At 48.1% G+C, this 21,814-nt stretch overlaps 1 protein-coding gene across 4 annotated transcripts in view; it reads right to left on the reverse strand.

Moving 5' to 3' along the window:
- ABR (ABR activator of RhoGEF and GTPase) overlaps nt 1–21,814 on the reverse strand; it is a 184,749-nt gene that overhangs the window by 129,627 nt on the left and 33,308 nt on the right. The window contains exon 1 of one of the 4 annotated variants that reach the window (XM_079130774.1): nt 13,226–13,827. The exons of 2 other annotated variants lie outside the window; for them this stretch is intronic. In XM_079130774.1, coding sequence (XP_078986900.1) covers nt 13,226–13,286 — 61 coding nt within the window. In that variant the 5' untranslated portion in view covers nt 13,287–13,827. Of the gene's footprint in view, nt 1–13,225; nt 13,828–21,814 lie in introns of those variants that run through there. One more of the 4 variants, XM_079130775.1, reaches the window with a different exon arrangement.

Below are 21,814 nucleotides of genomic sequence, written 5' to 3' on the forward strand. Positions count from 1 at the left end.
CCTTTCTAATTTTTATTCTGAGACAGGATCTCCCTAAATTGCTAAATTACTGATGGTAGCCTTGAATTTGTGACCCTCCTGCCCTACCTCTGGAGTCTGTGCCCCAGGGACTCTATACCTTTTAAGCCCAAGGCCCATGGCTGACTTTGGCAAAAGAAGAATAGAGGGTTTAAGAAACATCTGGAGGGCCAGGCAATGTGGCACCTGCCCGTGATCCCAGTGGCTTAGGAGGCTGAGACATGAGGATTGCAACTTCAAAGCCAGCCTTAGCAACTTTTTGAGACTCTGTCTCAAAATGAAAAGGGCTGGGGATGCGACTCAGTGGTAAAGCACTCCTGGGTTCAATCCCCAGTACCAAAGAAAGAAAGAAAGAAAGAAACCTCTGGAGAGCTTCTCTCTAGAACCAGGAGTCCAGGTCTAGAGCTGACTCCCTAGTCAGTGACTGTCCAAGAAGGTGACCTTCAGCCTCATCTTCACCTGCACTTGCAGAGAAAGGTCCACAGGCCCAAGATTGTTCCTCTAAGCAAAGGAAGAGCATGTGTGAAATCAGTGTATCTGGAAGGTCAGGAGTGGGGTTGGGGGTCCCAGGAGGTGATGCCGTGCCAGAGGTGGGCTGGAGTAAGTCTCTAACAAGATCCCCTTGCCATGCTGAGTTTAGATTCTATACTGCAGGAAAGAAGGAGCTAGGAGGTGCTAGACTGTCATGTGGCTGCATATAGGTTCTTCTCACCCCAGGTGAACAGCATGGATACATCACTGGGGGCTCCTAAGAAATGCAGAATAGGAGGCTGGTCCCCATCTGCAGAATCATTTTTCACAGGCCCTGGGTTCAATCTCCTGCACTGGAAGAAGAAGAGAAGAAGAAGGAGAAGGAGGAGGAGGGAGGGGGGAAGGGGACGGGGAGGAAGAAGGAAGAAGGAGGAGGAGGAGAGGGAGAAGAAGAAAAGCATTTGCAAATAACATCAATGCTATGTAAATATTTGTAACATTAAATTGTATATAACATCAATGCTATTTAAATAGTTATTATGCCATATTGTTTAGGGAATAATGACAAGGAAAACAGTCTAACATCTTCTGTACGGATGCATTTTTTTCCTGAAAACAAAAAAAAAATTTTTTTTTTGGTTGTAGATGGACACATACCTTTTTTTTTTTTAAATTTATTTTTATGTGGTGCTGAGGATTGAACCTGGTGCCTCACTTGTGCTAGGCAAGCACTCTGCCACTGAGCCAGAGCCCCAGTCTCCCTAAATATTTTTGATCTGCAGTTGGTTGAATCCACGGCTATAGATAGAACCCACCGCCAAATGCATATACATCAATCATCTGAGCCTTCTTCAAGACTCACATTGTATGGGACTCCCATGCATAGGCATAGATTTAAAGCAGTTTTTCTCCTGTTCATCTGTCATGTCAACTTAATTAGTAGCCCAACCCAAGAGCCTGGTAAGGGTGGAAGGAAGGGAAAATACAGTGGCTAAATGTCCCAATCTCCAGGAAGAGGAACTTAGAAACATATAAATGCCTGCCACCATCCCCACCCCCAACCCCACCCCCACTACCATGAGGTTCTCTAGTAAAAATCCTAGCATTTGGTCACAGGAGGGAGCATCCAGACAGACCTGGATTGTGACCTAAGGGAAGGCGTTTAACCTCTCTAGAAGCTTCAGGTTGGGGAGTGGGTGTCCTCAACCATAAAACAGGATAAGAATAATCAGGACCTCAGTTGGTAGCTGAAGATTAAATAGGATATTGTTTGAAAGGTGCTTAGGATAATATCTGGCATGCTATAAAAGCAGCCTTTGTTATTCTTCATGCCTCTAAGGAGTTTAGAATCTGGCAGAGAAGAAATGACAACTGGCATGAATTATTATAGAGGTAAACAGTGCAAGACAACAGATAAGAAAGTGCTAATTGGTGGCGCAGAGCAAGCACAGTTAGAGATTGTGAGATGGGGATTTCACTAAGAATGCTAAATGAAGCCAGGAGGACTTCCTGGAGGTGGTGGGAACTGAGCTGAGGTTTAAAGCTGGGGAGTTCACCGGAGCACAAGTCTGCTGGGCCCCAATGGCTAGAACAGAGGGAATGTGCTAGGATGCTGGGAAATCCAAATAGAGAACAAGAGGATTCCTAAACTTGGGAATCTTGAAGGCAGTTTGGACCAGATATGGTGGAAAATGCCCCACTGAAGGTTTCTGAGGACAGGTCGGCTTGCTGATCCTTTCTGTAGCTTAGGGAATACTGACAAGGGGAGGAAAGGCTATATCTGTTTAGTAAATGCATTTTTTTTCTTAATATTTTTTGATCTGCAGTTGACTGAATCCATGGATGCACATAGCCAAGTGGAAAAGGAGGTCTCAGACTCAGGGAGGGAGCTTGAGGACACTCCAAGCATCTGCTATCTGGGTTGGCTGAGGTGGCAGTGACCAGCCACCCCACAGGGCCCAGGCCAGAATCTGCTATTCAGTTTCTATAAAATGTTGCTCTCTGAAGGTTCTGCACCCACAGACAATATATAATATCCACTGGTATATCTAGGCAGGCACAATCCAGGACTCCCAAGGCAGGAAATGTTTGGTCAGAGAATGCCATGAGGTCTGCAAAATGTTTGCCAGTCTGAATCAGGGTAAGTGGCCATTCTACATGGTTGGGTGGCACGCCAGCTGGTCTCTCATTAACCCTCTCAATAATACACTAGGAAATTAACAACCATTTCTGCTCCATTAACACCAAAGTTGGCCCTTCAGGGAGAAAAATGGGGGTGGGGAGGACATGGATTTTGTCTAGACAGAGGCGCTCATAAAGGCCAGATGCCTAAGCTTCTGCACTCGGGAAGGGGGTGGGAAGAGGAGACCCTGTGTGCCCCCACAGTGGGGGTCCCCAAGGAAGAAGTCACCAATGCCAGTCTCATCATCCTTAAAATGAGGGTAACGACCTATCACAGGTTTACTGTGAGAATGAAATGAAACTGTGAATACTAGCTAGGTCTGCTACCCTACAGGTGTCCACTTAATTGCTTTGTCATTTTTACTTTTATAAGGAAGTGGACTCCTAAGAGAGACATGTCACTGGGTGTGGTACACACCTATAATTCCAGAAACTTGAGAGACTGAGACAGGATTGCAAGTTTGAAGCTGGCTTCAGCAACTTAGAAAGACCCTGCCTCAAAATAAAATAGTTAAAAGGGCCAAGAATGTAGCTCAGTGGTAGAGTGCCCCTCGGTTTAATCCCCAGGGCAGGGAGAAAGAAAGAAAAAAGACATATCAAGGGGTTGCTTTTCATCTAGCTAGAATTCAGGGCCACAAACAGGCCTTACTTGGTTCAGGGTCCACAGCCAGTTCCCAGTGAGTGGGAACACAGAACTCTGGTGCCCTGCTACCCAAACTATGGTCCCTGGACCAGCACTAAACACAGCAATAGCAGCAGTGCTCTGCAGCCTGCTAGCATGCAGAATCTCAGATCTCATTTCAGACCTGCTGAACTGATTGGTTTTATAAGATTCCCTCTCCCGCCAGGTGGTTCAAAGGCATATTGAAGTTTGAGAAGCTGCTAGGTATTTGATCCTAGGGAAAACTACCTCCTTCCCTCCCAACTCCCACTACAGGAAATATTGGGCCTAGAACTCTGAGTTGATGGAAGTAGAGGATGTTAGTACAGAGGACACTTTGATTAGCATCTGCTTGCTTGTCACACTGAATAAAATTACTCCCAGTCACAAGTTAAGAAAATCATTCCCTTTTCCATTCCATTCAATCTTTCCTATTACCGAAGAAAGATTCATTTTGGTGTTTGTGTGTTTAACGTCTCTATCTATCTCCCTTTAAACAAAGAAGCAGGAAGGCTCAGAATTAGATCCTTCCAAGGGCAACAGTGTGTAACTAGAATTAATAACAATGCTTAGTTTTCAGTATGGTTGTTTGTAAAGGAAACTTTTATTTTTGCAAGTGTACAAATTTCCCATTAATTTTCTTTCTAAATAAGTTACATCTTAATGAATCAAATGAAAAAAAAAAAAAACATTAAATATGTAATAACAAAAGTGTGTAATATGGCAAAAATCACAACAGTAGTGAGCATATTAATGACTTGAGTTTGGTAAATTATTATTCTCTACAGTTAATAAAAGCCTTTTGAGATCAGTGTGTCTACTTTTTGCATTTTGGGTTTTTTTTTGTTTTGTTTTGTTTACACAGTCGGTCATGACCAGCATTTTCTTTTTAAAAAAATTTTTATTAGCTGTTGATGAACCTTTATTTATTTATTTATTTACTTATATGTGGAACTAAATCAACCCCATGTCTCATACATGCTAGGCAAGCACTCTACCACTGAGTCACACATTTGTTTTTTATTTTAATGGAGTGGAATGTTAAAGGATAGAAGAGCATAAACATATGAATGTACTGCAAATGTGGAAGGGTAAGGGCTATTGTTGCACGAAACTTTGTTTCAGTGTGCAAGCTTACAATTTAAAATGTCTATACTGTGTGTGGGTAGCAGTTCAAGGAGTTAGCATGTCACTCCTCCAGCCCAGCCCAATCTCCATTGATAGGGGCATTCTGAATAAATCCCAATGTGTAGCATTAACTCCTTTGGCCAGGCCACCCATGAAAAAATTTCCCTTAATGCTACACCCTGGACAACTCCCCAGCACAGCCCTTTGGCTCTCTCTCCCATGGCACAGAACTGACAACAGTAGCCACTGCATGGAGATACTAAATGAATGGGTGTTCCCTAGCCCTGCTGAGGTGAGGGAAATGCAAGAGGTGTGCACTGAGTCATTGTTTCAACCTGCACAGAAAGAACTAGGGAGAAGCACTAAAGGGACAACAAGCCCTTTTTGGAAGGACAGGACTCTCCCGTTATTAGGAACTGCCTCCCTGGCCTCTCAACTCTTCTGGGCTTAGGCAGCCTTGAGTCAGTAGTCTTCCTGAAGAGAGGACTCTTTCCTTGAAAGGTAGTGATGGGGAGGGCAAGGAATAGCAGGAAAATGCTCTGGGTGGGTGAGGAATGGGGAGCATCACTGCGTGGTACCTGGAGGAGGGAGCTTGTGGAGGCTAAGCCTTTGCTCTGGCTACATTACAGAACCTGGGGGTGGGGATGGGAGTGGGGGTTGGGAGACAGGAGCAGAGGTGAAGCCATAGGAGCGAGGAGGCCCCTGCAGCCAGGTTCAGGGTGGTGTGAGGAAAGGAGGAATCAGGAGTAACTATGGGCCTAGAGACAATTGAGATTTCACATATTTGTCCCTAAAAAGAACATGTCACTAGGAGGGAGTGGCTCACGGGTCTATACCCAACCAACCAGGGCCTCCTAAAAATACTGCTAAGTGAAGGAAATGAGCAGCTCCTGAAATTTTGAGCAACAAGAGGAAAAAAAGAGAACGGAGGTTGGGGGGACACCTCCCCCACTCCTGATTTGGTTTTCAGCTCACGGGAGGCTTTCTCCCTCAGTCTCACTACCCAAGTACCTTTGGTGAAATGGGGCCTCTGATCTTAACTGGGCCTTTTTGACCCCCAGCCAAAGGCAGGGTCTGCCGCCTAGACTCAAGACTTCTCCCCAGAGGACTAGGGTCTCAGAAAGGGTTCTCCGGGGTTTCAGGGGCCTTAGCAGAGGAGGAGAGTGGGATTGGAGGAGTTGCACCATGCCACCATCATTAACATGCTGTCCTGGGTGAGTTCAGACATAGCAGCCAGATCTTAGCCCAACCAGCTGTAGGCCTAGGCAAGGGACTTTGGTGCCTAGTGGCCTGATTTATGGTTGAGGGCTCTCTATATTTTTCTTCTGAAACTGTGGAGGTGAATTTTAAAAGCCCAAGAGCAGGTCCAGCATATTTGGGCTTTGCCAAGTCCTCTCTTCCAGTTCCCACTTCCTTGCCCCTGGCCCCACTTTGCTCTGGAAACTGGGCACTAGCTACACCCCAGTCCCGCCTCCAAAGCCTATTCTCTCTTGCATTAATAATCAGGCCTTCTTGCCAATAATCCCAGGAATGAGGTTAATGCTTACATATAGCCTCCTGAGTGCCTGTGGGGAGAATATCTTGAAATAGAAGAGGTACTGGGTTGGTGGATGCTAACAGGACACTTGCGGGGGGAGTCAAGAGACAGTTTTCATAGTTGTCATTCTGGCTAGAGATGAACCAGATCAATCAAACTCAGTGAAATACCAGTTGCCAAGAGGCCCTCACTGTGTTGCTGTGAAAGGCCAGAGTGTGGGAGAAAGAGCACAGTGTAGAGTCAGGCAAACCTGATGCTTTATTCCTGGCTTGTCTCTAGCTCCATGACCTTAAATTAATTCTTAACTTCCCTGAGTTCCAGTTTCCTCCCCATCAAATGGAAAAAATAATTCTTGCCTCATGAGATAGGGACAGGTGACAATATATGAAGTGCCTAGACCTGAGCTGGCACATAGGAGGGGTGCTCAACTGGCCTTGGCTAGAATCATTTTTATTGTTGGAAGCTGAGTGGGGCTCTAGGGCCAGAGGGACCTAAGGTTTGGCCCAGCAAAAACTGGGAAACCTTCAGCAATAACTGAACATCTCAGAGCCTTGGCTTCCTCATCTATATAAGGGGGGATGATAAAAGATACCCTTTTTGGGTTTTATGATAATGCACAGAAAGAACCTAACACAACATCTGGCACAGAGTCGAGATGATTAAAGTTTGCTTCCATTCTTTCTAGAACAAATAGAGAAATCTATTTTCTATGAACTCAGCAGGACTGATGGACTTCTTTTTATGGGGCCCAGTGGTTCTGGGAGACCCAAGGATGAGGTTTCTCTGCTCTTCTGCAGAAAACTATTCTCAAAGACCACTGGTGTACTATCGCACAGAAGACACTGCCACCCTGATCCTAAAATTCTCAGAGGGGTCTTTCTCCCCAAACTATCCCTTGAAGAGAAAGACTCACTTAAAAAGATTGCTCACAGGCTGTTTAGACCTGGGATAATGCGCAGCTAGCTGGGGGTAACCACAAACGAGGAAATTGATTGCTGCTATGGGGAGTACATGTCCCTCAGCCAGGGAGACAACTAGGCTTAATTACACAGCATCTTTGGCCTTCACAATCTTGATCCATTAAACCCTTGCTGCTCTCTAGGAGGCAATACCCAGGAGGAAGGGGTTAGTCCAGCCCACTAACAGGATCAACCCTTCAATCCCATGAAGATAATTACAGACACATCCTTCCTCAATTGACCTAAGTAAACCCACAGATCCCCAGTCAATCCTGGGTTTGTCTAGGCAGTACAAGCTCCATTGGCATATGCAGAGGCCAATGGCCACCATGCCTGGAGTGAAGAACAGAATGGCACCTGAACAACTGGTCCCCACAGACTGGTCCATCTAGCCTCATCTCCTGTAGGTCAGACCTACCCTGATACTTCCTGTATAGTCCATAAACTCATATTCACCTTTTATCCTGATGTGTGGTGGGGAAGGAAGGGCAGGAGGAAAAGTCAGGAGTTAAGTATGGGGGCAGAAAACAGGGAAACCAAATCAGGTCTGAATCTGGGGACAGAACTGGCAGCCCCACCTACAAATTGTCATAGTACCAGCTGGTTCTGCCTTAAAGGTCTCTTTGCCAAATGCTTGAGGAAGAGGAGGACTGGGCATCTATCCTCAACCTTGCATGGGGGACAGTGCCCCATGCCCTGATTTCTTTCTTCTTCCCCAATCAGTCCACGGCAGGTTCTCCCCAGGCTTCAGAGATAGTGGAACATTCCCAATCGGGGCACCCAAGGCTCTAAATGACCATATTTTACCCTGAGTAATGCAAGCTGAGTCAGGCCAAGGTCACACATCAAAAACAGCCTCTTCACTCTTCCACCCCTCCCCACAAGGCAGAGGACTGAACCTTGTATAGCTAAGCAAGTGCTCTGCCACTGAGTTAAATCCCTAACCCCAAAACAGCCTCTTCTTGTGCAGCCCTGGAGACTGTGATAGAGGAGGCTGTAAGCACAGGCTTCTCCCACCGGTACAAGCAGCCCTGAGGCAAGTGCCAAGACACTGTAGGTAGAACATGGTAGTGATTAGCCTGCGCATCTCCTTAGCCTACCACAGCCAAGGGCCTTGAAGGTGGCAGGCTACTGATTTGGCCTGCCTAAAGCTACCTAGTTCCAGGCTTACCCGCGAAAGGCTCCAGACAATCAAACAGGTGCAGCAGGAAATGCTGCAGTGAAGCCTTCCAATCACAAGCACTAGCAAAGTGGGACTCCCTTGGGGGGTCTCGACTCCACTACAAGCTACTACAATTACCAAATCCACACGCCAGGAAACTTGTGAATGAGCCAGCTAACAAGTTTCTAGGATTTCTAGTGGAGTGCGGAATTAAAGGAGTCAAGGACTCCTATGAAAGAACTTTTCTCTCATACTCATGCAACCAAAACCAACCAAGGGTTTATACCTGAAAACTGAGCTAGAAATCTCCTAAAAAGTTGGGAGCGTAACTCAGTGGTAGAGCACTCACCTAGCATGCGAAAGGCCCTGGGTTCAGTCCCCAAGACACACACACACACACACACACACACACACACAGGCAATCTGGTCCAATTCTCTATTCCTACCCATCCCCTTGCCACCTGCCCAACCCCTTCCGAACTCATCTGCAAGAAGATCCCTGTTCAACAGTGAGGACTGTGACAGTGTGACAAGCTGGACAGCTGAGCAGTTCAATAGCACTAATCTTCAAAGCACTTTATAAACATTAATTAATCCACAAACACCGACGAGAGACATCATAGCCTCACTTTATAGAAGAGTAGGCACAAGGAAGGCTCAAGAACCACCTCAGGAAGCAAATCATATCTCAGACAGAGAATAGCCCAAGTCTTCCTACCCTCAAGAAAGGCAGAGTGGATTTTCTTATCATCCCCCCTTAACCACCCTCCCAGAGCATCTTCTTGCTAATTCTTACAAAATGTTCCTGTCATTTCTTCCTTTTCCCAAAGAACAACAACAGCAACAATCACAACAACAAAAAGTTTTTCTGAGCAGATGACTTAATTATTCTGCCAGCCCCACCTCTGAGACTCCAGCAACCATGACAATTATGGGCTGGTGTTGACAAGAAGGAATAAATTACTGGGGCTATTCAGAGCACAAGAAAGCATCCATCTGCAGGTGTTTGCTGGCGCATCAGGGGCCGTCTGATGTGGCCTGGCTGAGTGAGCTGCTCTGATGAAGTTCACACAGTGTCAGTGGCTCAATCCTTGGTATGCCAAGCATGGTGCTAAGATGAAACTAAGGCAGGTTCACGGTCATTTGGAGATGTGTCTGTATCCCCACAGCCTCAAATATTTTCCTGATCTATAGATAAGGACTCAGTCTATAAGGGGCATGAAAAATATCATGAGAGACTGAAGTATCCCTTGGAAATGCTACTTGGAGTAAGAGACATTAGCTCCAAACAGCAGGATTCTCGTAACTACAGATGGTCATGTTCTGTCTTCTATGAGGTCCAAGAAACTACAGGTTTTTGCTTGGTTCAGTGGGATACGTATGTTTGGGGATCAGTGCTGAGTTGCTCAGAACAAAAACAAGGAGGTTGAAATAACAAAGGAAGGGACCTGAAATGCAGCCCTCAGTCCCTCTTCTAAAAAATCCTGACTGTTTGAAAAGGAGCCAAGTGACAAGCCTGCCTACAGCACACATGTCTCAATCCAGACATGTTTGGAGATCTGTCTCCACTTGATGGAACATAGAAAGTTTCAGAGCACCCCTCATTTTTGGGTTGCTTCACAGAACTTAATTTAGTCCAGTCTTACCCCATGGTATAGAACACAACTAAGAAGTATTGAGCATCTAGTAGAAAGTGTGGCTGGTGAAAGACACAGGGAAGTTAAGAAGAAGAAAATAGCCCACAGAGAGAGTCAAACCAGGCCTAGGGAAAAGAAGCTAGACAAGGTATTAAGGAATAAAGTCGGCATTATTATATTCATGCAGGAAAAATAGTAGTAGAGACAGGAATTTGGGATGACTGGAACCCTCACCTGCCACTCCAGTTTACCAGCAGAGGACTCTGCTCCATTCAGTTCCCAGATCCCACAGGCAGCTGGGAATCTAACTCACATCCTTGAGTCTGACAAATCATCATTACTCCAGTCCTTCAAGACTTCTACTATAAGGAAGAGAAGGGATTTGACATCTACCCCTTCTCTAATGACCATCAACTGTGATGAAGTGGACATACTACTCCTGCCACAGATGTGAAAGAGTAAGTAGTTTGACAATTCCAAAAGCAAGAAGGCCCTGGTGTGCAGTCTGGCACCTTAGGAGTTTCTGGGGGCTGCAGATGGAGCTTCAGTCATTCCTTCCTGGGCTCTAGGCCCAGCCCCCAGTTCCTGCAAGAGCCCAGGGACAGGTTGGGATCAGGATCATTGAAGCCACTTACCCTGCTAGACCATTTTTGGGAGAACTTTGGGATAGAGAACTGAAAAGACAAATGTCTCCCATTCTATGTTACAAGTCAAGGTCTTGAATAATCTCAGACATATCTAAAGCTCAAAGTCCTCGTCACTGTCCTTGGGTATCATCTGAATTCCTGCTCTGTCATTTATCAGTTATATGACCTTGGGTAAAACAATTTAAGTTTACTGGGCCTCCATTTCCTAATCTGTGAGTTCAGTGACCTTGGGTAAAATAATTTAAGTTTACTGGGTTGCTATTTCCTAATCTGTGAGTTCAGTGACCTTGGGTAAAATAATTTAAGTTTACTGGGCCTCCATTTCCTAATCTGTGAATTCAAGAGTTGTGAGGTTTGGTCAGAGTGATAGAAAGTACCTAGCATACAGTAGGTGCTCAGGAGATGCTCTGCTCACCATTACAGGAGCAACACTAAGGTTGAGCCTCTATCATTGCATCATTCACATCTCTCAGAAGTCACACCAGCTGCCCTGGGTGCACCCCCTTTACAATTTCTGATGATCTGGCATTTTGGGGGACCTACCATCTCAGGATTGTGAGCCTCATAAGCAAACAGCTTCCTGAGAGGCAAAGGAACTTCCTCTGAGAGTCACCATGCTGCCAGGCAAATGACAGCCCGGGTATTTGTTTTAATTTAGGCTCTTGTCAAGAGGAAACTTGATGGCTTACAGCCCAAACATGACTACACAGCACCTCCCCAGGAAGCCTCATGCTATGGGGCTCTCAAATAAGCTTTTCTGAAGAGGGAGGCAGGAACTCCTCACATTGTTGCCGAGTCAGTGCCCCCTGCCTGCCTCATTATCCAGCTGTCCCAGAGGTCCAGAGGCCATGGTGGCAGCACCAGGATACAGTTCAGATGCCAGCCTACCTGTGCCAGGACTGGTTTACAGTATCCCAAAGAGGCCCTTGGCCTAATTCCCTTCTATGACATTCCTTCAGTCAGGAATTCTCAAGGCAGCCTCAGGCAATTTTGCATCTCAGATCCAAGTTGGATATGGTGGGGGAAGCCCACTTAAAAGTAATCAGGTGTGTGGCGGGGGAGTGGGTCTTCTTCAGCATGGAGAGAAAGTCAGAGATGTGTTTCCATAGGATTCTATGCTTTGGGAAACAGACACCAGTACTGGGTTTTGCAAAAAGCCAGAAATAACCAGGAATATAAGCAGCATGTGAATGTGAAGCATTGTTATGACTGCTATTTGCAAAAGCACAGCTAACCAGAGGTCACTAATCCTTCCTGCAGATCAGGAGCTGATCTGCATCAGGGCTCTAAACAGATGTATGTCCCCATTCACACAGACACACACACACACACACACACACACACACACACACACACACACATCACACAACCTTGGGCCCTAACCCTCACCCAATGAAGTTGACCTCTGCAGGGAAAGGAGCAGATGGAGTGGCTGGGCTTGGCCCAGAATGGAAACCCAGGGGATCCAGTTTTGCCCCTTTGATGTTGAAAAACCAAAGCAGAATGAACCATTACAAGGAGAGCTCCTGGGAGGAGGCGAGCAAAGAAAGTAGGATGGGGGTGCGGGGAGGGGATATGAGGAATAAAACAGGATTCAAGGGGATGCAGAGAGAAGAGGCTGGGTATTGGGTACTGCACAGCCTTCAGGGCAAGACCTTGGGACTCAAGCCATCACCTTTCCCCTCCTCCCAATACGACTGTCATCAAGGAACTCAAGCTAGGACCCTTAAAAATGTCCTTGGGAAAAAAAAAAAAAAAGGCAATAAAAATGTCCTTTTTGTATGGTATCCAGTGTCCAGACTCAGAACCTGGCTCCACCTGTCTCCTGGATTCCTGCTTCAGGACTCTGAGCTGGGAGACGTTTAAGAGGTGGGAGGGTAACAGTCAAGTGGATCGGGAAGGGTGCAATCTACTTACTATCTTCCTCACAGGCCAGCAGGACCCTCTTCCTGCATCTGGAGAAAGCATCGGGTGATGGTGTATCAAGGGAAGGGTGGGGAGAAGAGGCGGTGCCGGTGCCGTTTTAGCCACCTAAGCCACACGGGGTGGGGGTGGTGACACAGCTCCCGGTTTAGTCCAAGTGCCCAGGAAGTCCCAGTGATCAATTTACACATCCCCCGCGGCTAAGGAAGAGCAATCACATGATCCAGGCAGATTTGGGAGCTGTGAGGGGTGGGGAGCCCTTCTTTTATTTGGGGGGGCGGTGATAAGGCTAGGAGTGGTGATGAAGACGGCAGGGAAGACTGCAGAACCGGGGATTTCAGCTTCTTCATCCAAAAGGCCCTAATGAGATATGCACTTACAGTCTCTTCCCAACCCAATCAATCCCACCTTAGCCCCGAACCACACACATCGGCCTCGGAATATCCCTGAGTTGGCAAACTTGAGCGCCAAGGATTTCCCAAAATGGCCTTTCTGCTTCAGCGTGGACAGAGAAGCCGCTAGTCAGGGAGCCGAGGTAGCACCCTAAAAAGGGCGCTTCCATCTCCCTGAGGGTCGGAGAGGGCTGGATTACACAACAGGTGGGAGGGGGTTAAAGCAGCTCTCTAGCCCGGTCGGTCTAATGCCCCTATCCCCTTTAAGTCCGCTCTGGGGACCCCATCTTCTGCCAATCTCGGGGACCCCATCTACAGACGATCACGGGGATCCCTTACAGCTCCCCCGCCTCCCGGTCCGCTGCGCACCTAGTGGAGGATGCCCGCGGCCCCCAGCTCACGCCGAGCTCCCAGAGAAGCCTAGCAGATGGGACCCGGGGCCGTCGGGGCGCCTCGCCAGGCGCGGAGACCCTTACTGCCCGGCCTCCCCGACCCGAGCGCACACGTACTGCTGTAGAGGGTGTCGATCCAGGAGAGGCGCGGCAGGCCCCGGTGGCTGAGCGGCTCCATGCCCGCGGCTCCGCGCGGCGGCGGCGGCGGCGGCGGCTCCGTCAGATCGGAAACCCGACCCTCATCGCACAACAAAGGAGGGAGGGCGCGGGCAGGCGGGCTGGGAGTCGGGAGGGGCGGCCAGACCCGGAGACCGAAGTTGCCAAGCGCAGGGTGGAGGCAGGGAGGCAGGGAAACAGGTAGCTGGGAGCAAAAAGCCGGAGATGCTAGGGAGGAGACGAGGGCGGGCGACTGTTCCCGGGAACCCTTCGGGCCGCTTCGGCCAGTGGGAGCACCGCTGCAGATCCCCGCGCCGCGGCCCCGCAGTCAGCCCGCCAACTAGCAACTTCCCCCCGGCTACGCGGCGCCCAGGGGCGGGGGGCGGGGGCCGCGACCAATCCGCGTGAGGCTCCGGCGCGCCCCCACCCCCAGCCGCAGCACGCCTCCGAACCCGGTGGGTGTGTGGGCAGCAGTCCCTGGCCACACCGACGCCCAGTAAAGAGGGTCGCGAGTCCGAGCTCGAGGAGTGGTCAGGCGGGGTCTCTGGGTTGCTGCACAGACCCAGGCTCCCCTTCCTGCCCTCGTTGGGCTGAGCAGAATTCTGGCAACCCGCAGACAGGGGCCGCGGGAAGACCTATGGGCCCGCAGGGGTGACATCACCTGCCACCCCAGGATCTCTAAGCGCAGTTTTGGGGCTGGTTCGGCGGCCAGGCCCCTCCCCTGGACGAGCCTGGGGAGTGGCGCTGACGGGGTTAATGTCCTGAGCGCCGGTGGTTAGGCTCCGCCGCTCCGGGACTGTTGGTTTCCAAACCTTAACAGTGCCTCCTCATCCATTCAACCACCCTTGACCTTAAAGTGCATCTGTTCCCGCCCTACACACCAGAGGGCGGCTCTGGAGAAAAGCAGGAGAGAGCAACAAGGGGCAGCGGAGGAACGACTTTCTCTCAGAAGTGCCCCTTTGGAGTAACCGGAAGGCAAACTCCAGGAGCTTTGGGCATCTCTCCAGGCAACACAGGAGGCCTATCATGTATAAGTTGAGGGAAGTCTGGGGTCAAGATACCTCAGAGAACAGACAAAATTCCTCCTAACAAAGATCCCCTCAAAAGCAGTAAAGACATTGGGAGTGGAACTTTATGTCTTATGAATGCCAATTCTATGGGACCCAAAACAACTTTCCTATATATTTGGTCCTGTAGTCACACGGGAGATGTGACTGAAGAGATGAGTGAGGCTTGGGTGGACTAGGGAACAGGGGCTAACATCCTTTCCTGAACTCCCTGGGAAGAAAGTAGCATGACCCACCAAGGGAGCCTGCACTACACCATTTATTTACCAGGATAGTGATATTTCTAATAATGGAACAGTCCTCACCCCACTCCATCTCCTACCCAGGCAGCTTAAGGGCAAAACCTTCACGATTCAGCTCTACCAAAGTTTACAAGGAGTTAAGCTTACCCTGGCCTTTGTGGAGGGCAGTGGTTGTTAGCATCCACTGAACTTGGTGGTGGTTGGGAGAAGTCCTCATTATTCCCAACAAACATCTAGTTCTTAAGGGGAGAAGCAGACCTCACCCATAATGCTGGGAGGAAGCCTGTGCCCAGTCCCATAAGCTGCCTGGGTACAGGCCTCCATAGCTACCCAAAGGAAAGGTGGCCACCAGTTCACAGTGGATTGGGTTGAGCACCTGAGAGGTGCAGGGGAAAATGCTCTGAGGTGTGGAAGCCTCTACAGGTGGCTGTTGCCAATATTTTCTAACATGAGCCCCTCCCTGTGTCTACTTGGCTCTCCGACCCCCACACCACCACTCTTGGTTCAGACGCTAACGCTGCATCTTGCTGCTCCTCCCTGCTCAGCTGCCACCCTCCCACCAACTCTGACTGGCACATAAGATTGGGAGCGCCAAGCAGGCACCTGGAGCTTGGCAGGGAGGGAGCCATGCATCTCCAATGAGAAGCTCCAGAAATAGAGCTCCCGGATGAGAGAGGGAGCATGTAGGCTCTCCAAGGAAGCAGACGGAGGACTAGAGAGGGGCCTCAGGCTTCTCTTCTTCCTGCATGGCACCCTCAGAAAGCACAGGCAGAACCCAGGAGAGGAGGAAACAGGAGCATGAGCTGCAGTCATCCTCCATCATCAGCCCAGGGAGGCCATGGCACTGTTCCCTTCCCAACAACAACAACAATCAAGACTGCCTGGACCCTCTCCCCACACTATGGGGATTTTCCTGATGGTCACATCCGGAGTTGACTGTGAGGAGGCCATGGATGTGTTTCTGTGTGAGTCACATACATTTGCATACATTTTACATTTTTATCTACAAAGGCTTTAACAAGCTATTTTCAGTGTTTTTCAAGTTAAAATCTTGCAATTTCTCTCCTTAGCATTGCCATAGCTTGCTTTTTTTCCTACATTCTGTCCAATTCTCCCTGGACCTTCCCCTCTACAACACAATGTAAGGCAGAGGGAGAAACTACCTGGGTGGCAATATTTCTAATATCTAACACTGAATGTCAACTTGGATCTTAGCGTTTTGTTCACAAGGATGTCCTCACTGTGAACATCACTGTTATCTCAGTTTTTCCGCATTTTCCAGATGAGAAAATTGAGGCATTGAGCAGCTAAGTAACCCAACCAGACCAACTGGCAAGGACTGGGACTTTAGCTGTCTGCTTAAATAATGTACATGCTTATCTTCACTGTCAGCTGACTGTTAAACACAGGGTATTGAAGGTCCCTGGAAATCCTGGCTGGTCCATTGGTAAGACCTCCTTCTAGGAAATCTTTCTAGTCCCCTTTTAACTCTAGATGCCCATTTCGGAAAATTTTAGTTACTTCAAGATTTTCTTGATGCCTTATGGGATGACCTCCAGTGTTAATACCATATAGCCTGATTCTGACTTTGGATACTGCGATGATTAAATGGGACTTAGAATACCATGGCAGTTTGAGATTGGAACAGCTGCCTTCAGATCTCTGGCACTGAGGGCAGGAGGGAAGCTGGGGAAACCCTACCATGCACCTGGAAAGGAAGGAGTTAAAAGAGTTAGTTACTCGCCTCGGTTTTTTGCCCAAGGAATGCTACCCTGAAATGCTCTTAACCCCAGCCATCAACCCCAATCTGTCAGAGCAGCAGGAAGGTGTTCTTGTAGACAGAACTCCCTGATTCAGCTAAGTGCCTGCACCAGCCTGTGCACCCCAAGGTACTGAGTCAGCATCCATCGCATCACCTCCTCCACTCCCCTACTAACCAGTCCCTTGTCCAGACCCTGGGGCCAGGGCTCTTCATCTTTCCCAGCTTTCCCTCCAGCCTCTGCACTCAGGCTGTCCTCAGTTCCTCCATCTCCATGGTGACCTGCCCACTCCTCCCTCACCAATGGATTTAACAGGAATTTAAGGGTTGTACACTGCCAGCAGTGCAGGGCTGATGATGTGAGGCTGAGCAGGAAAGAGATGATAGATCCCATTCTGAAGGCCAGCAGCCCTCCCCTTTACTCCCAGGGTGGTATGTTGCTATCCAACTATTTGGCCAAAATGAAAAAAAAAAAAATGTGATGATCTTAAAATCAAAACCAGGTATCTCCAATCCCTAGCATGGCAAACAAAACAAAAACAGCAGCAAAAACTGTGTATCTCCCCTTTTCTTCCCTCTCACATTAGCAACAACCCAGCTCCACTGTGCGCAACAGGAAAGACCCACGAGTCCCTGCTTTCCTTGATCACCCAATAGTCACTGCTGGCAAAGAAAATGTTGTCTGCATGCTAGGGTCAGCCAGCGTGTGCAGAAGCTGGATGCATCGGTGTTGAGGTGTGTGGCACTCCACATTCAAGTGAAAAACAGAAACAGACCCCGGTGACTAATAGCCCAAGAGTTTGCACCCTCCCAGCAGATCTGCTCTTTAAAGATGGATCAGTATTTTTTGAAATACTATAGCACCCAGCACCCAGTTCAGAGGATGAACAGCAGTCATATAGGCTTCCAAAGCAGCTGTCACCACTGTGTTCCCAGAATAACCCTCTGCCAAAAGTCCAATAGACTGACATTCAATAATGCATGTTGAATAAGTAAAATTAAGGACAGGTAACATTTATTGAGTGCTTGGTAAGTTCCAGGCACAGGTCTATATGTTTTATGTGAATTATCTCACCTAATCCTCATAATAAAGCAATGAGACAGGCACTACTATTATCTCAATTTCACAGAAGAAGAAGAAAGGCTAAGGCATTGGCCAGCTAGCAGATGGAGACACTTGGAAACAAACCAAGTGTGAATCCAGAGTCCACGTGTATAGCTCTGTATTGGGCTGTAAAAAGTGATCAAAAGAATAAACAGAATGAAGTTAAACTTGGGGAAGAAGAGATCAGAGTTACATAAGGAGTCAAGGCAGTGTTATTCCAGAATACCCTAGGGCCACTGATAGTTAAACAAAAAGAGAAAACCATGTCTGCTACAATAGCATAGATGATCCTGGAGACAAGTTGAACACAATCCAATGGCATTCTCCTACGTGCCAGGCCCTGCCAAACCCCACTGCCTCTATGCGCGACGCCAGTCTCCATCATCTACAGAAGGTGGGTACCTGGGGGTCAGGTAGATGACTCCAGATTTCCTGTTGGCAGCAGCAGACCACAAACTTTGCTTCCTTTCCACTCCTTGCCTCATTTCTTTTTCCTTGGTACAGTAAAGCAGTATCTACTCTTCTGAGATTCACCCTCACCCCTTGGATCTAGAAAGAAGAAAATTCCCCAGGCATTCTGAGTCTCCAATCAGGGAGAAGGCTTGGCCCAAGACTGTCCTTTAACCTCTTACTACCGGCCCTTTCCCAGCCTCCTGATTTTTCAGCAGACAGTGAGATCTACAAGTAACAGAGATGAATTTGCAGCCATCTCAAATTCATTTCTCTATTCAAGTTTTGTGTCAGCTTGAATCATGGGAAAGATCTGCAGTCCCGGTAAGATGTAGACCTTATTCCCAGGGAATTGCATTCACCCCTTGTTGCCTCCCTCAGCATCATTGCCAGGAGAAAGCACAGAGACATCCAGGTCTCAACACAGTGACACTTCCTGCACATACCCACACATTCCCCAAGGGCTGTGTTCAGGCCCTGTTCTCATAGCCAAGGCCACAGCAAGTTCAGTATCATGCACAGAGAAGCTGGCTTAGAAGAGACTAACCAAGCTGCAATTTCAGGAGGGTCTCTTGCCAAGCCCCAGCTAACAAGGCCCTCGGCTGACATTGCTTAGGTTGTACCACCCAAGGATCACCATGAGAGTTTCCCTAGAGTCAATCAGAAGGCTCAACAGCATGGTCTGGGGTCCCCTCCATCATTTACTTACCACTGAATCCCCATCAGCATTTGGAAAGATGCCAGCTGAAGAAGAGACAAGAGGTTTCTCCAAGTTCCCAAAACCCAGAGAACAAGTTAAATGGCTCCAATTTCATCAGTTCCAAGGGACGCAGGGAGGCATGTCCAAGTTGAGCTCAGAACTTAAAGGCTGGCCCTCTGCCCTCCTGTGGTCACCAATGCCCTGAAACTGGCTGTGCTCCCCACTTTTCAGCCAGTGTTCTGCTGATGCATCCCAGCCCTGCACTGCTCTGCCAGGAGCTCTGACGCCACCCACCAAGCTGGCCCTGTCCCCATCAGGCCCAGGAGTAGCCTCAGCGGGTGAGGGCTGTCAAGGAGACTGGCTCCAGGAGGTGGCAGCTGAACATCCAGGAAAGTGAAGACAAAGGAGCGTTTGAGCCTGGCCAGTGGTGCTTGCCATTGGTGGAGTCTCGCTTTGGGGTTAATGGATGAGCAAGCCGGTGTGTGACTGTGTCTCTTTAAGAACTGGACCTCTTTAAGGCAAGTTCCCTCTGCAGTCAACTCATGCCACCACCCGTCCTGCGGCAGAGAGCTGGGCTCTTAAGCGCCATCTGCTGTCCCCAAAGAGCAGAACCTTAGCCACCAGAGGTGTTCCAGCCAAGTGTTGCATTTAAATTTCAGCTTCCCAACAAACTCTGCACAAGTCTGCAGGTTGCTATTGTAAGCAACAGCACTGGGGGGGGGGGAGGGGGGGATGTCAGGAGGAGCAGGAGTCTCAAAGAGCGATGAGGGGGGAGAATGCAAGCACTCTACCACTGAGCTACAACTGCAGTTCCAGCCCTAAGCAACTTAGTGAGATCCTGTCTCAAAACTAAAAAAAATAAATAAAAGGACTGCAAATATAATTCAATGGTAAAGTACCTCTGGATTCAATCCACAATATCAAAAAAAAAAGAAAAAGAAAAAGAAAAAGAATTATCAATAAATTCTTGTTCAGTCACTAATCTGCTGTGTGTCTAAGTAGCTCCCTTTCTCTTTTTTAGGGGTGCGGTACCTGGGATTGACCTCAGGGGCGCATCCCCCACCCTATTTTGTATTTTATTTAGAGACAGGGTCTCACTGAGTTGCTTAGGGCCTTGCTCTTGCAGAGGCTGGCTTTGAACTCATGATTCTCCTGACTCAGCCTCTGGAGCCACTAGGATTACAGTCATGCACCACTGAGCCCAGCACCCTTTCCCTTTTTGGGCCTTGGTTTTCTCACCTTGACATGAAGGGATACAAGTCAATAATATCTAAGAATTCTTAAGAGATGGATAACCATGAAGCAGTTAACAAGGGAGGGGAAAACTTTCTTCTTTCCCATCCCTCTGTTATTGTATTCCTGGAATTTAATGGGTTTTGAGGGCTAGAAACATTATTTATTAGCACTGAATATTCCATGAGCCATGTATAAGTCAGGATTCTTTTGCCCAGGTTGCTAGTGAGTATAAATTTGAGATATGCTCAAAAATCACAAAAAGGTGAGGTAATGCCTGATGGGTCAAAAGTAGTGTGGATAGCATGTTATGAGGGTTCACCATCTCCAACTGAGTTGATGCCTAAATGCTGCTTCTTTTTTCTTTTTTTTGGTACTAGGGATGGAATCCAGGGGCACTTAACCACTGAGCCACATTCCCAGCCCATTTTTATTTTGAGACAGGGTCTTGCTGAGTTGCTTAGGGCCTCACTAAGTTGCTGAGCTGGCCTCAGATTTGTGATCCTTCTATCTCAGCCTCCCAAGGTCGCTGGTATTATAAGTGTGTGCCATCATACCCAGTCTAAATGCTTCTTGAAAAAAGTGGCATTTGAACCAGGGCCTGAAAAGACAATGTTTCACTGGCAAAAATGATAGAGTGGGAAGACAGGGCATTCTGGGGAAGAAGAAAAAGCAAAAGTAATTGGAGAAGCAAAAAAGGGAGGGGAAAATCAAGTTGGTATACAACCATGGTCCTAGCCACTCTGGAGGCTGAGGTGGGAGGATCACTTGAGCCCGCAAGTCTGAGATCAGTTTGAGCAACAAAGTGTAACTCTGCCTCAAAAAAAGAGAAAAAAAAAAAAAAAAGAAAGAAAGGTGAGAGCAAGTGGAAGCAGAACTGGAGTGAATGCCTTGGAGAACAGAGAGACTTGCTAATTGAATGTGTGACCTAAGCATGAACTTAGTGGCCCAACAGAATTTGCAGCTTTTCTTAGGCCTGTCTTTATTACGAAGCCTTTCTGGGACATCTCTTCCTTCTCAATGCATAGCAGGGCTAAGGGTCCACTTCCCCATCCTGAGTTCACTGAAAGCCTTTCATTTAACTCTCCTCTCCCTGGCATCATAGATACTTATATTCTAGGTATGAGCACATTACTTTCACTTTTTTATTATGTGAAACCTCTATGTGGAATATACAATCACTACTCTCATTTTCTAGAAGAGGCTCAAGCCAAACTTCCAGCAAGTGGTAGAGTCAAGTTCACACTCTGGTCCGGCTACCAGTCACAAAGGTTTGGCAAGCATCCTAACCAGAGAGCCCATTTGACACTCATGTCAGAAGCTGGGTTCCAGACAGTGTGGCTACACGAGAACAAGAGGCTCATGTGCATTTATCCGCAGAGCTCTTAAACCTACTCTCCAGGGAAAGCGGCAGGGCCAAGACACAAAGACAAATTTCCATGCTTTTCCTCCTCAGCCCAAGTCTGATGAACTCTAGGGTCTCTGCACTACTCTTCGGGCATGAGGCCTGTGCCTGTAGGGTCCCTGGTGACAAGATGAACTATTCTGTGGGACATCTCTCTCAGAAGCAACACCCAGGCTGACCCAGGCTCAGTCGAGTATATACTGTAAAGTGTTTTTGTTGCTATTGTGGTGGTGATAGGGATGGTGCTAGGGATCACATACCCAAGGCCTCCTACAGGCTAAGCATTTGTCTATCCATTTCTATCAGGAGCATTTTAAAGAAAAGTATCCCTTGGCTAATGTCTAGGAGGAACACAGGGGGTATCAGCTCTATATTTGGCCTCACTCAACTCCTTCCCCACACTTTCACGAATCTGCTGCCCTGGGCTTAAAGAAGAGTACCAATACATGTAGAACTTTCTGGATCGTTCTTTGCTTGGTGCTCTGAAGGGGTGTGTGTGTGTGTGTGCGCGCACGCACGCGCACGCGTGCATGTGAAATCCCTTGGAGAAGATAACAGAATGTGATACGTGGTAAGGTATGAGAGATTC

Source organism: Sciurus vulgaris, assembly GCF_902686455.1.
Source record: "Sciurus vulgaris genome assembly, chromosome: 3".
Lineage (NCBI taxonomy): Eukaryota > Metazoa > Chordata > Mammalia > Rodentia > Sciuridae > Sciurus > Sciurus vulgaris.